This window comes from Jaculus jaculus, chromosome 6, assembly GCF_020740685.1.
Source record: "Jaculus jaculus isolate mJacJac1 chromosome 6, mJacJac1.mat.Y.cur, whole genome shotgun sequence".
Lineage (NCBI taxonomy): Eukaryota > Metazoa > Chordata > Mammalia > Rodentia > Dipodidae > Jaculus > Jaculus jaculus.
In genome coordinates, this window is record NC_059107.1 from 155,444,715 (window position 1) to 155,459,638 (window position 14,924).

At 51.8% G+C, this 14,924-nt stretch overlaps 1 protein-coding gene across 1 annotated transcript; it reads right to left on the reverse strand.

Annotated features, from left to right (window-relative positions):
- Positions 1-1,656: 1,656 nt before the first annotated feature.
- Ankrd54 (ankyrin repeat domain 54) lies at positions 1,657-14,924 on the reverse strand. Its single transcript, XM_004650296.2, has 8 exons — positions 14,544-14,924; positions 11,799-11,846; positions 6,190-6,288; positions 4,135-4,206; positions 3,613-3,660; positions 3,412-3,536; positions 3,144-3,251; positions 1,657-2,708 (listed from the first exon to the last, which is right to left on the reverse strand). Exons 1-8 carry the CDS (start codon positions 14,866-14,868, stop codon positions 2,634-2,636), a joined length of 900 nt encoding a protein of 299 aa, XP_004650353.1. The 5' UTR covers positions 14,869-14,924; the 3' UTR covers positions 1,657-2,633.

Below are 14,924 nucleotides of genomic sequence, written 5' to 3' on the forward strand. Positions count from 1 at the left end.
TAAAGCCTAAATACCCAGGTTTGAGTCCCCAGTACCCACATAAGCAAGATGCACAAGGTGGCACATGTGTCTGGAGTTCGTTTGCAGTGGCTAGAAATTCTGGTGCACCCATTCTCTCTCTCTCTCTCTCAAATAAATAAATGCTAAGCCAAAGAACTACATGCAGGTCCTGCTAGCACATAGATGGCAACAAGCATTATCACCCTATGTTAGGAAGTGGCTGGTGATGGGACTCTGATTTCAGGCATAGTAGAAGCAGCCTGAATTTGAGGAGTGGTCCAGGGTTCCAGCCCCCAGCTGCCCAAGTAGGGGAACCCCTATCAGACCTGGCTCTTTGGTTGTGGGCAGCAGCAGAGGTAGGAGCTAGGCCCACCCAGAGCAATCCCAGTCAGAGCCAGTGCTCAGTCAAGACTGCTTGCGGGAACACAAAGTGAGGGCGAGAGCAAGGGCTCTGTGCCCAGGCGCAGTGGTCATGGCCGCCGAGCAGCTGGCCACAGAACCAACCTCTGAGGACAACTTTGGCTGAAATCTTTTATGCCTCCTGCCTAGTCCAGCGCCCAGGGCCCACTTGTGTGTTTTCTGACTCACTCCAATGTCTGGGGCCAACTTTATCTGGCTGGCTCTTCAGACGTATTTGGGTTTAGAGGAAAAACACCCTGGCTGGAAATGAGACTGGGTAGACCTGGGCATTTGTCGGTCGATGCCTGACCTAGAAGCCGCCTTCCTGCATGGGGCCCCCTTCGCTGTCTGCACAGATACAGAGCAAGTTAACAGTGTGTACCACAGCCAGGGCCAAGGGTGCGTTTGTGACCTCGATCACAGCTCCAGGGGTGCAAGGTGCCTTCTCTCTCACCCCCATGTCCCCACTACCTGCTGTCTGGGAAATGCAGGATCATCTGGGGCAATCCCAGTCCCAGCACACCCTCTCCTCAAGCTCACAGCAGCAGCCTGGAGAGAAGGAACCCGCAGCCCCCACCTCTCCTGCTGCCGCCACGCCTCTGAAGCAAGAGTTCCCGACTTGTACGAATGTGGGTGCCACTACCGAGGAGCACTGCGCACTTCTCAGAATGCAGGCGCTTGGATCCAAACCCGGCCTATTTTGGAGTTTATGCCCTTCCCTAAAGGCCTGAGGGCCAGAAACTGGCCCCACTCACCTAGGTTTGTGAGGTGAGAAGCGCAATGAAGCAGGTGCTCAAGGGGGTCACCCTGAGTTTGAGACACCTTCCCTCCTACTCAGCCACTCCTCTGCCCTGGGCTCCCCCCTGCCATGTCAACCCCAGGTCATGGGTACACTCCTGGGCCCCAAAAGGACAGGCTAGCCTGGGGGGACCTGAGGCACCTGGGCAGACACGGAAAAAAAGGCTCCCCTTGCTGCTCCGGGAACAAGCTTGAGATGGTGGGAACACGTGAGCACTTCCGATGGTCCCTCTCCAGGCTTGGGGCTTCCTGCCCCAGCCCACTTTGGGGTCCTTGGGCTTCCTTCCCCACAGGGCACTGGAGGTGGATGCCATGTTCCTTCCTTCTTTTAGGGTCTGGGGAGTTGTTCTAAATTCAATTCAGACCTGAATGGTACCAAGCTGGGGTCTGGGGACAGGTTCTCCTCCTCTCTTTGGTATCACTCTGCTTACAAAATAAATAAAAAGGCACCACAAACAGTGGCTTAAAACAACAGATTTATTCTCATGGTTCTAAAAGACCTTAAACCAGTCCTGCTTAGCTTAGGTCCAGCAGAGCCCTTCCTGCTGGAAGGTCTGAGGCGGATTCATTTGCTCATCTTCTCTGCCCCCTGGAGGGGCCTGCACTCCTTGGGTGTGACCTCTCCAACCTTTCACACCCACCTGGCAGCAGTCTCCTACTTCCTCTCTCACAGGTTCCCTGTGGCTGCATCCAGAGTACCTAGATACTCCAGGACCATCTCTCCTCTAAAGATCTCCAACACATGCACAGTGCCTCTGATTTACCATGAGGTTCACAGGCTCTTGGAGCGAGGACCTTGCGCCTGGCCTACTACGCACCTATGACAACTAGGCAGCAAAATGCACCCCCGGGGGGTCAGTGACCAGGAGAGAAGGGTTTGGAGATTTTCTGCTTTGAGCTCAGAGGGTCCTTCCTAACTTGTGAAGGCCTCTTGAGACCACAGGAACCCATGCAGTGTCTCCTTGAAGGTCAGGCACTGAGCTACCCTCAGTCCTGGTGAGAGGGGCAGGGCTGGCCTAGAGGCTTACAGCAACGCAGGTGACCTGAGGGTGACTGGCCAAAGCCAGCCCATGGCAACAAGGCCGTGGCTGGGACAGAATGCAGAGAAGGCTCTGGGGCCTGCAGAGGGCACGGGGAGACCTCAGGAGGAGAGAGGATTGCGGGACAGGCAGGCCAGCAGAGCTGCAGTGAGGCTGCAGAGGCCAGCCTAGCACAGCAGGGGATGGGGCTGTGAACCAGTCCACGGAGGTGACAGACTGCTGGGAACAGTTCTGAGTTTGTAGAGAGCACATCTGGGCCCCCAGCATCTGAGGGTAAGCGCAAGATTCTCCCCAAAACAGTGGAGCCCCAAAGCCTCCTGGGCTTTTTCCTTGTAAAGAGAGAGCAGAGGGGGCAGGGCAGGAAGGGCAGCAGCGCAGGAAGCCAGAGCCTCTCTGCTACCTCTTCTCCAGGCTCTGCATGTGCAGGCTGAGAGACGTGAAGCTGGCCAGGAGGTCGGTCACTTCATCCACCTGCAGGACGACACCCGGGCTGTTGTAGGAGGCCAGCACCCCAGGCCTCCTATCCCACAGGCAGGCATTGCCTTCCCTCCCAGGACATGCAAAATGGTTTCCCTGCTCCTAGGTCTGAGTGACAGAGGGGAGGGGCTGGAGAGGTCTGCTTGTGGTTCTGCAGGGTCCTTCCTTGTAAAGGCCTAGGCATGAGCAACCCTTTCCTGACTTCTCTCTGCTACAGGACAGGTTCACCCTGGATGCCAGTTGGTCTCAGATTACCCCAGAGGGCAGGGCTGTGAGCACACACTAGCCAAGCTGACTTCAAGGAAGTGGACAGGAGCTGTGAGGACTGTGGTGGGCTGCAACCCTACAGGCGCAGCCTATGATACGAGGTGTGGCTACACTGAAGCGGCTGGACTGGCCCTGAGGCTCCCGCTCGAGGCTGCGGCTCACCTGCTCTTTGGTGCTCGTCATCTGGAGGCGGGTGCAGAGGTCATCCAGCCGTTCCCGCTGTTCATGCCGCCCTAGGCGCTCCAGGTACTCCCGCAGCATGTGGATGATCTGCAAGGAGAGTGGGCTGAGCTGCTGGCTGAGGCGCACACAGAAGCCCGACACACAGGGCGCGGGGCTGTGGAGGTCAGTGTGAGCTCAGGGAGCAGACAGGCAGTCTGTTACGCTGTGTGCACGGGCCAGGGCTCGGCGAGGGTCGGGTCGAGCTCACCTGCTTCACCTCCAGGCGCACGGCCTCCAGGCAGTGGGAATGGCCCTCCTGCAGGATGTGCAGCTTTGACTTGGCCAGGTGTAGGGGTGTGCGACCAGCTCGGTCCAGGGCATCGACGCGAGCCCCTGTGGGAACAGGCCGGGGGCTGGAAGCATGGTGGGGATGAGGATGAGGGGGGAGGAAGGAGAAGGAGCCACATACCTCCTCGAAGCAGTGTGGTGATGACAGGGACATGGTTGGTGCAGGCCGCTGAGGAAGAAGAAGAGACTTAGGACACCAGGAGTGCAGGGACGAGGGAGCAGGGCTTTCTCTAGCATGCTGGCGCCACACCACCTCCTGGGGATGTGTCACTAGCACAGTGTGCTCTACTGGGCAGGACTCAGCAACCAGTTCCACTTCCTCCTCATACTATGGGGAAACTGAGGCCTGTAGAGGGACCTCACTCACCACAATCCATGGTGAGAGTCAGTGGCAAGGCTAGAGCCAGCCAACGGTCTCACAAGGCATTTCCTAGCAGAGGTGCTTTAAGGCAAGTCCCGGCTGCTCGAGCAGCTTTGGTGAGGAGGGCACAGCTAACTGCTGAGTGGCTAGACAGTGCACGGGGCCCAGGCTGGCGGGGAGTGGACCTGGGGCTCAGGCTCAGGCTCCATGGGGTGCTGGGAGCCAGCAGAACCCCAGGCTCTACGTCCTAGAAGACTGTTCTGATGGCTTCTGAGGACGTACCCAGGTGCAGTGGTGTGTTGCCCAGGCCATCCCGCTGGTTGGGGTCAGCACCGTGGTCCAGAAGCAGCTGCACTGGAGAAAGGGAACACAGGTGCACCGTTGGAGGTTTGCCCCAGCACGAGCGCCCCCAAGCCAGCTCCACGGCTTGCGACGAGCAGCCTAAGACGTGCAAGTGCAGTGCTGTTCTTCCTCTCACGCACCCCGAGGGGTTGTGAAGGGCCAGGAAGTGACGGCTCCAGAAAGGCTTCCTGGCCTCTGCAGGTGCTATGCAACTGAGGCCTTAAGGTCAAGGAAAGAGCAAGCAAAGGCTCCTAAACGCATTTTCTACTCCTCCCATGGTTAAAAGCCACCATGAGAACCAGGCCACTAGACTTCCTCAGGATGGGCCATGCTATTGCCGGGGTTGCCCATGACCCGGCTGGACCACACCCGGCTAACGGGGGCTGACGGCACTGGACGGGGGGGCAGGGCTGGGGTCACACTCTCTACAGGGGCGTGCAGGTCACGCAGGCCACTGCTAGTCAACAAACCACTTGTGCTGAGAATGTGTATAGAATTCCTACCAGTCCGTGAGGAAGAGACAACTTGCTTGGAAAAATGGGCACAAAACTTGTATGCTGCACAAAAGACAACATAAAAATGGCTGGTCTATGCATAGAGGTAGGTGTTCAACATCACTGACTATCACAGGAATGCAAGTTCAGCCGCAGTGAGATACTACAGAATGGCCAAATGAAAAAGAACCAACACTCAGCATGGACACAGGGCAACGTGCAGAGCTGTGGCACGGCTGGCGGGAGGTGTGGCACTGGCATACCCTCCGTGGGACCTGCTGTGACTAAACATGCGTGTTCCCAGGCAACCCAGCAATTCCACTCCTACTCTATGCCCACACAGAAGAGTGCTGCCAGCCACCAAACCACAGGTGCAAAAATGGTCACAAAAGCTGTGTGAATAATGCCAAATCCTGGAACTGTGCAAATGTCCATCGCCTGGGCTGGAGAAATGGCTTAGCAGTTAAGGTGCTTGGCTGTGAAGCCTAAGGACCCAGGTTCGATTCCCCGGTACCCCTGTAAGCCAAATGCACATGGTGGTGCATGCATCTGGAGTTCATTTGCAGTGGCTAGAGGCCCTGGTGTGCTCATTCTTTTTCTCAAATAAATTTTTTTTTTTTTTTTTTTTTTTGAGGTAGGGTCTCACTCTGGTCCAGGCTGACCTGGAATTCACTATGGAGTCTCCGGGTGGCCTCAAACTCATGGCGATCCTCCTACCTCTGCCTCCCCAGTGCTGGGATTAAAGGCGTGCGCCACCACACCTGGCTATAAAATATTTTTAAAAGCCCATCACCAGGAAAGGTGCTGAGTACACACGGTGAGATGCTAACCAGCATTGGGACCAGTGACAAATCCAGACAGCACTCACTGTTGAACCCAGGTATGTAACTTTGAGTGAATTCAGAGTATTCACAAAGACACACATACCACGTGCTTCCATTTATGAGAAACAAGAGAGCAGGCAACCCTGTCTCTGGTGAACAGGCCCAGAAGGAGGTGAGTACTGACAGGGCGGTGGCGCTGCGGGAGACCCCCGACCTGTGGGGGCCACGCCCTGTCAAGCCACATGCACCGCTCATCGTCTGGAAGCTATGCCTCAACTTAAAACCATGAAGAAAGCTAAAGAAAGCGCTAGGTCAGCCTGGGCTAGAGTGAGTCACTACCTCAAAATAAAATAAAATAAAATAAACAAAAGACACACACAACAAACAAAATACTACAAATAAGGTTGTCCTGGCGCTGTGGCTGGGACAGACTGAGTCATCTGCCTGAATGTCTCAAAGGCCTGGGCCTTGCTATCTCCAGCTCGTTCACTGGAGGCTTCCCTCACTTGGAATCAAATGCATTCATTTTCCACCTGGCAGTGCTGGTCCAGTGGCCAAGGTGCAGGAACCTGTGAATAGAGCCAAGCCTCCCTCATCCTGAAGTTCACAGACAGCAATTCTAACCCTGTGACTGCTGGAGATGCCAGCTGCCTTGCCCTGCTCCTCCAAAAACTCACCAATCTGGTCATTGCCATTGCAGGAGGCGAAGTGGAGGGCTGTGCGGCCCTTGTCATCAGCTGCGCAGGGGTCCGCACCATCTTCCAGCAGCTGCTGCACTGACACCACCAAGACAGGGGAGAAAGGGTGAAAGAGCCGCGTGAGCTGTGCTGCGGTCCCCAGGGATGGGCGGGGAGGCGCAGGGCTCCCTCCTGGATGCTGGCCCCACGGAGACCACGATCAGGGATTTGTTCTCCTGAGGACCATGAATTCACTGTGTCTAAGGACTGAACATTGGAGCAGGCTCTTGACCCTCAGGGTCAGGAATTCCAAAGTCATGTAAGTCCCCAGCATGTACCATGGGCCCCTCTCTCCTGAATCCATGCCCACTCAGCTGGATACAGCTGCCTAGTTACTAGCAGGTACTTATCTGGCTCCCTTTAGAGAGACAGAGCCCAGGCTCTGGGGGCACACCATGTCCCAGGCAAGAAGTGAAAGAACGCGCTGCCATTAGGTGAGGCAGTGGCAAGGACTGCGCTGGGCATAAGCACAAAGGCCTGGACTTGGGCCACAGCTCACTGGCAAATGGGCATCACCTCTGGCCTGCCCATCTCCAGAGTGGCTGTGATGACGATAATGGATGCGCAATCCCTTCTCTGACAAGCACAGAGGCACTGGAGAGTGGAGGTATTACGCATTAATGTACATGTCTAGTAGAAGTGCAGAAAATTGCTGCCCAATGGCATTTTAGAGGCACAAACATTTTAGTCACATTCCCAGCAAACCTCTCAAAGATATGAAGGCGGCTGTAAGAAGTCCTTCCAGCCCAAGTCCAAAATTTTCCTCCAAGCAGCTCTTCTCAAGCTAAGCCAGCCCCTTCCCTTCTCTCACACACCTCGCCAATATCCTGCTCTGGGACAGCAAGAACCTGTACCATTCTAGAATGATCCTTGTCATACTCTGGGCACCAACCAGGCATCAGGCACTTGACTGGATAGTTGAGCCTTACAACAGCTATGCAACCCAGAATGACCTTCAGCTTGTTTTTTACCACATATGTACGTACACACACACACACACACACACACACACACACAAGATTTAAGAGAGAGACAGAAAGAGGCAGGCAGAACGAGAGAGAGGCTGAGTATAGGCATGCCAAGGCTTCTTGTCACTGCAAACAAACTCCATACGCATGAACCTTTTTGTGCATCTGGCTTTAAGTGGGCACTGGGGAATGGAACCTGGGCAGTTCGGCTTTGCAAGTAGCATCTTTAATCACTGAGCCATCTCCTCAGCCCCTGTTGTTCTCCATAACCAATGCATTACTCTTAATCAGTAGAAGTTATGCCATTCAATTTCACTCCCAAGTTAATTTTATGAGAGACAAGATGGAATTGATCTGACCTAAGGAAAGAGAGGGAGTCATTGGCTCCCTTCTGCTCTCTTGTTCATGCAGCCCAGGGCTGGGGTGTGGCTCCCCTCCCAGGCCTTCAATGTCCCCTTAAGCTGACTAGCCATGCAGAGCCCTGAAGACAGACTTGGGGCCACCACCCCACCCCACCTGGAAGTGCCTCTTCCTGGTGCAAACACGCTCCAGAGAAGCCAGCAGTGGTGCAGTGAACCCAGCCCCTGGCTAAGAGGAGACCAGCCTAGAAGCCTCTCCTAAAAAGCCCTTGGTCCTGCTGGCTCAGACTGGCCTCGAACTCACGGCAATCCGCCTCCCTCTGCCTCCTGAGTGAAGGGATTAAGAGCATGTGCCACCACACCTCACCTTGTGTCATGATAAAAAAAAAGAAAAAGCTTGAATTGATCTGAAATCCTATTTCAGGGGGAACATAGGATGTAGGAAAATATAGAAAAACATTCAATAACAGAATTAATTTACTACAATATTCTAAAATGTGAGATAGAATGATAACACAGGTGTTAGCTTTCACTTAACTTATTTTTTATTTGAGGCAAGCCCAACAGACTGGCCTTTTTTAAAAAATGTGTGTGTGTGTGTGTGTGTGTGTGTGTGTGTGTGAGAGAGAGAGAGAGAGAGAGACACAGAGAGAGAAAATTGGCACACCAGGGCCTCCAGCCACTGAAGTCCAACACCAGATGCGTGTGCCCCCTGCTCACACGTGTGACCTTGTGCACTTGCATCACTCTGTGTGCCTGGCTTACGCAGGACCTGAAGAGTCAAACACGAGTCCTTAGGCTTCACAGGACATCTCTCTAGCCCTCACTTAAGTTTTTATTTTTGAGAATCAATCACAGCTGCCCTACAGGACTGGGGTTACAGACATGTGTGGCTATGTCCAGCTGTTTAGAAGGGTCCTGGGGACTGAACTCCAGTGGTCACTCAGTCTTCCTCAGGCATTTATGCCTCACAGAAGTACTCTTAAAAGCTGAGCTATGGGGCTGGAGAGATGGCTTAGCGGTTAAGCGCTTGCCTGTGAAGCCTAAGGACCCCGGTTCGAGGCTCGGTTCCCCAGGTCCCACGTTAGCCAGATGCACAGGGGGGCGCATGCGTCTGGAGTTCGTTTGCAGAGGCTGGAAGCCCTGGCGCGCCCATTTTCTCTCTCTCCCTCTATCTGTCTTTCTCTCTGTGTCTCTTGCTCTCAAATAAATAAATAAAATATTTAAAAAAAAAAAAAAAGCTGAGCTATTTCTCTAGCCCTCACTTACCTTTCCCATGCAAATCCAGTTCCATTTTTCTAGCCCAACATATCATGTTACAAACATATTTCTCAGGCTGAAAAGATGGCTCAGCAGATAATGCATTTGCCTGCAAAGCCTGACAATCCAGGTTCAATTCCCCAGTACCCATGTAAAGCCAGATGCACAAAAGGGCGCATGCATCCAGAGTCCTTTTATAGCAGCTTGAGGCCCTGGCATGCTTATTTTCTTTATCTCTCCCTCTTTTCTCGTCTGCTTGCAAATAAATAAAAATATTTTTTTTAACCCAGTGTGGTGGCGCAATCCTTTAATCCCAGCATTTGGGAGGCAGAGGTAGGAGGACTGCCGTGAGTTCAAGGCCACCCTGAGACTCCATAGTGAATTCCAGGTCAGCCTGGGCTAGAGTGAGACCGTACCTCAAAAAAACAAAAAAAAATTTTTTTTTAAATTTAAAGTCTGAATTAGGGGCTGGAGAGATGGTTTAGCAGTTAAGGTGCTTGCTGACAAAACCAAAGGACCCAGGTTGGATTCCCCAGGACTCACATAAAGCCAAATACACAAGGTGGCGCATGCGTCTAGAGTTCATTTGCAGTGGCTGGAGGCCCTGATATGCCCATTATTTTTATCTCAAATATATAAATAAAAATATATTTTTAAATTTTATTATTTATTTATTTGAGATAGAGACAGAGAGAGGCCTTAACTCAGCTATTCAACAAGGACTTTTTCAGTTGACCTTGAACTTCTGATCTTCCGGCCTCCACATTCTGAGTACTGGTGTTATAAAAACACACCCCCATACTTGCTTTTATGCAGTGCTGGTGATCAAACTCAAGGCTTGGCACATGCTAGGCAAGTGCTCTACCAACTGAGATGATCCGAGTCCATGATGGTTCATCTTGACTGTCAACCTGACTGGACTGAGGAGTGCCAAGGGAGATACGGATGAGGAGGGCTCCCAGAGAAGATTAAGGAAGTGGGGAAGAGCCACTGAGCATGGGCAGCACCATCCCACAGGCTAGGGGTCCAGAGGGAACAGGAAAGCACAGGCATGCTCTCTACTTCCTTGCCACCATGACCTGCTCTGCTCGTCTCTACCTTCCCAGCCAAGACAGATACCTATGACATCTGCCTGCATTTTGTGTTGCTTGAAAAAGTCTCCCTGTGTGGCTCAGTCTGTTCTAGAACTTAATGTGTAGGCCTGCCTCTATCTCCTGAGTGCTGGGATTATAGGCATGTACCACCATGCCTGGCTAACAACTGGAACCTCTGAAATCATAAGCCAAAATAAATCTTTTTTCCCTTGGTTGATTTACTCAGGTCACAGTGACAAGAAGCTTGACAACATAGCAGCTACAACAAACTGATACATCACTGTTTCCTGACTTAAAGGAAGATTAAGCTTAGCATGGTGGTGCACACCTTTAATCCTAGCACTTGGGAGGCAGAGGTAGGAGGAGCCCTGTGAGTTAGAGACCACCCTAAGATTACATGGTGAATTTCAGGTCAGCCCGGGCTAGAGTGTGACCCTACATTGAAAAATTTAAAAAAAAAAATTTTTTTTTTTTAAAAGGCAGGGCATGGTGGCTCACACCTTTGACCTTAGCACTCAAGAGGCTGAGGTAGGAGGATCGCCATTAGCTCAAGGCCACTCTGAGACTACATACAGAATTCCAGGTCAGCCTGAGCCAGAGACCATACCTTGAAAAAAAAGAAAGATTAAGTTAGTGGATAAATTTTTTTTTTTTCCTAAAAGCTGTCCTTGTACCTTTAAAAAGATAAATTTTAAACTGGGCATGGTGGTACACACCTTTAATCTCAGCACTTGAGAAGCTGAGGTAGGAGGGTTGCTGTGAGTTTGAGGCCAGCCTGAGACTACACAGTGAATCCCAGGTCTGCCTATGTTAGAATAAGACCTTACCTCAGAAAAACCAAACAAACAATTTAAGTTTTGTGTACTTTGCTATTTACTTTATTTTGTTTATTTTCCTACCTCTGCCTCCCTAGTGCTGGGATTAAAGGCATGCGCCACCACGTCCGGCTATTTATTTATTTTTGTAAAGAGAGAGAGAGAGACAGAGACAGACAGACAGACAGACAGACAGACAGACAGACTGTGGCCATGCCAGGGCTCTTACTCATGCAAATGAACTCCAGGCACATCCGCCACTTTGTGTATCTGTTTTCACATGAGCACTGGGGAATCGAACCCTGGCCAGAAGACTTTGCAAGAAGCACCTTTAGGGCTGGAGATATGGCTTAGCAGTTAAGCGCTTGCCTGTGAAGCCTAAGGACCCCAGTTCAAGGCTCAATTAGGACCCACGTTAGTCAGATGCACAAGGGGGTGCATGCATCTGGACTTCGTTTGCAGTGGCTGGAGGCCCTGGAGCACCCATTCTCTCTCTCTCTCTCTCTGCCTCTTTCTCTGTCTCTCTTAAATAAGTAAATAATTTTTTTTTTTTTAAAGAAGAACCTTTAACTGCTGAGCCATCTCCCCAGCCTCTGTCCTTGTACTTAATGCTATTATTACTACCTCATCATTGGGACAGCATTAACAGAAAGCCAAGGTGCCCTGTATGGAGCTCCGCCCACGCTTCTCAGATGCTCTGTCAACTAAACAGGTGTCAAATGATCACCTGGCAGGCAAGGTGGAGTGTTCACTCCTGGTAGCCAGAAGTTCCAAAATGAGCACTTGCTTCTTGCCTAGGCTATGCAGGGTGTCCGCCATACAAAAGCGGACATGGTCTCCCCATAGGCAGGTTCCCACAGTGACGACTGCTATGACACCAGGAGGTTCAGGGTGACACAGGACGACAGTGTGTGAGTACTTAAGTCTAGACCTTCTGCAAGACGCCAGCAACGTCAGGGAGGAACTATAGCTAGCTTACTACCAGGGGGCAGGTACGGATCACCTGCCTCTTTTCTTCCCCACCTGCCCATAGGTACCACTGAGCACACTCACCTGTTTCTACATCATTGGCATTGGCAGAGTCTCTCAGCCTCTTCAGAGCTATGGAGAGACAAAAAAAAAAGATGACCATAATGAAACAGAAGATGAGTGGCTTCCCAGCTTTCCCTGTTAACCCACCCTTGGGTCACCACAGCATTGAAAGGTAAACAAAGGTACTAGGATAGAAGACACTGCCCTGGGAATAGGAAACTGGAGCAGGGCGTGGTTGTGCACGCCTATAATCTCCGGAGGCAGAGGCAGGAGGATCACCATGAGTTTGAGGCCACCCTGAGACTACATAGAGAATTCCAGGTCAGCCTGGGCTATCTCAGAAAAATGAAAGAAAAAAAAAAAAGATGAAACTGGAGCTGGACTCCAGCTCAACTAAAGTCCACTTTCTGTAGCAAATCTGACTTGTACAGCAGGATCTGATTTCTGCTACTTGTAGCTGGTGGCCTTGACCAAGCTAGTTACCCACTCTGGGCCTCAGCCTATCATCTCTGAACAAGGCTGGGTTGTCCTGCCAGCTGAGATTAAGACAAAGAAAATCCCCAGAATGTGGTTTGAATAGACGCTGATACTCCTCTACTAGTCTCCAGTGACTTCCCAGCACTTGGTGGTTCCTACACAGAAACTTTCTTCCTGTCTAATGTCCCTACCTCTGTATTAGAGCTAACCAAAAGCATACCTTTGTGGTCATAAAAACTGCAACTCAGGAATAACAACTGTATACATCTATACAGGGTCTCGCTCTGGCCCAGGCTGACCTGGAATTCACTCAGTAGTCTCAGGGTGGCCTCGAACTCATAGTGATCCTCCTACCTCTGCCTCCCGAGTGCTGGTATTAAAGGTGTGCACCATGAAGACATGGAGTGACTCCAAACTCACTGGAGAAGAGACCCTAAAACTCCCCATTCTTAGTCCTTCAGAGCCTCGTTTTCCATGCATAACCTGTAGAAGACAACACAGTAGCCGTACCAGAGTAGGAATCTGAGCCTGGCTGACCAGGGTTCTAATACTAACACAACCACTTTGCATGTGACAATTCCTCTGAGCCTCAGTTTCCTCATCAGCAAAATGGAAACAATATCTGTAACTCAAAGAATTCCTGCCATTATGGCCATTCTCACTCTCCCCCCTCTGTCCCTAGTAAACAAAATCTTAAAAACAACAATGACAAAAAAGCAAACAATAAGCATAGGAATTTAAGCCAGCCAATTTACTTGATGTGTTTCTGCAGAAATTTAGAAACAGCTGGCAAAAGTGATGCCAAGTCTTAAGGTCAATTGAAGTCATTACTGTCCCTCAAAATGGCAACAATATAATGCTCAGGTGATTGAATACGACTTTAAATTTTACTGGGGGCTGGAGAGATGGCTCAGCGGTCAAGGCACTTGCCAGCAAAGCCAGAGGACTCGGATTCGATTTCCCAGGACCCACATAAACCAGATGCACAAGGTGGTGCATGTGTCTGGAGTTCATTTGCAGTGGCTGAAGGCCCTGGTGTGCTCATTCTCTGCTTCTTTTCCTTTCTCACTCAAATATATACATACATATATTATTATTATTATGTTTTTTTTGGTTTCTTGTGGTAGGGTCTCACGCTAGCTCAGACTGACCTGGAATTCACTATGTAATCTTAGAGTGGCCTCCAACTCACGGCAATCCTCCTACCTCTGCCTCCCGAGTGCCGGCTAAAATGTATATTTTTAATTACTGTCACATACCTGGGTGTGCTGGCACATACTTTTAATCCCAGCACTCGTGTGGCAGAGGTAGAAGGATTGCCGTGAGTTGGAGGCCACCCTGAGACTACACAGTGAGTTCCAGGTCAGCCTGAGCTACAGTGACACCCTACCTTGAAAAATCAAAAATAAAAAGTTACAGTAACTTGTTCTAAGATTATGAAACTTTAAAAAGTTAATAGACTGCATGAAAAAAAAATGTAGCTGTCACACCATATCTCTCACAAGGAGAATAAAAATTAAAGGGGTCGGGTGTGGTGGCCTACTACACCTTTAATCCCAGCACTCAGGAGGCAGAGGTAGGAGGATCGTTGTGAGTTCAAAGCCACCCTCAGACTACATAGTGAACTGCAGGTCAGCCTGGGCTAGGGCCAGACCCTACCTTGAAAACACAGGGGAAAAAAAATTAAACGGGAGAGGGCAGAAATCTCATAGCCCCCAGCACTGTTTGAAACACCTCAAAGGCAGCGTAACACTACACACTCACACCCCTGTCAAGACAAGTAATGTCCCCACTCTACAAATCGAAAACAGTCGCTTGAGTTAGCCTAAGGGCTAAGCGTGCCGTCTGTGCATTCAAACAAGTTGGTGCAGCTTGGCTGGGCTGTGGCCTCCCTTCTGAAATAATGAGTATTCTCCAGTGCCCTACACATTGCTACCTACTAATAAACACCCACACTCATGGAAAGTTTCTGTCCAGGAATCACCAAGTGCACGGTCCTCAGCAGCTGCAGTAGTAACAATTACTACTAGCCAGGCGTGGCGGCGCACGCCTTTAAACCTCAGCACTCGGGAGGCAGAGGTGCGAAGATCACCACGAGTTCGAGGCCACCCTGAGACGACATAGTGAATTCCAGGTCGATCTGGAATACCAATAATAATTACTATTAGTAGTAGTCATTATTACTATTACTATCACTGAGAGGAGACCCAGGCCTGGGCGCGGATGTGGGAGGAGCCCCGGTGGCGGGGCGGGGCGAGACCGGGAGTGGGCTCCCGCAGGCCAGCTCACCGTGCACCTCCTTGCCCGTGGGCCCGAGGCGGCGGTGGGGCCTGGCGGCGCGCCGGAGCCGCCCGGCGGGGATCTTACAGCGCAGCTCGTCGCGGGGCTCCGCGTCCTGCTGCCACAGGACGTGCAGGTAGCGCAGCGGGGACTGGGCCCCGCCGGACGCCCGGCTCGGGAGACTCGCGCCGCTGCCCAGAGCCGCCCCGAGGTCGGCGAAGGAGAAGAGGCCCTCGGCTTCCGTCAGCGGCTCCGGCGCCACGGCGCACTCGCCGTCCGAGCTCGAGCGGCCCGAGCGCGACTCATCGTCCGCGCCCCCGGCGGCGGCTGCCATGGCAACGGCTCTGCGCGGGCCCGGCAGCCCGAGCCTCGTTCCGGACCGACCCACGG

Coding starts and splice junctions, on each gene's coding strand:
- Ankrd54 (XM_004650296.2), bottom strand. CDS start 14,868: ATGGCAGCCGCCGCCGGGGGCGCGGACGATGAGTCGCGCTCGGGCCGC. Junction 3,252..3,411: donor TGCGCCTGGAGGTGAAGCAG/GTGAGCTCGACC, acceptor CTCTCCTTGCAG/ATCATCCACATGCTGCGGGA. Junction 2,709..3,143: donor TGACGAGCACCAAAGAGCAG/GTGAGCCGCAGC, acceptor GTCGTCCTGCAG/GTGGATGAAGTGACCGACCT.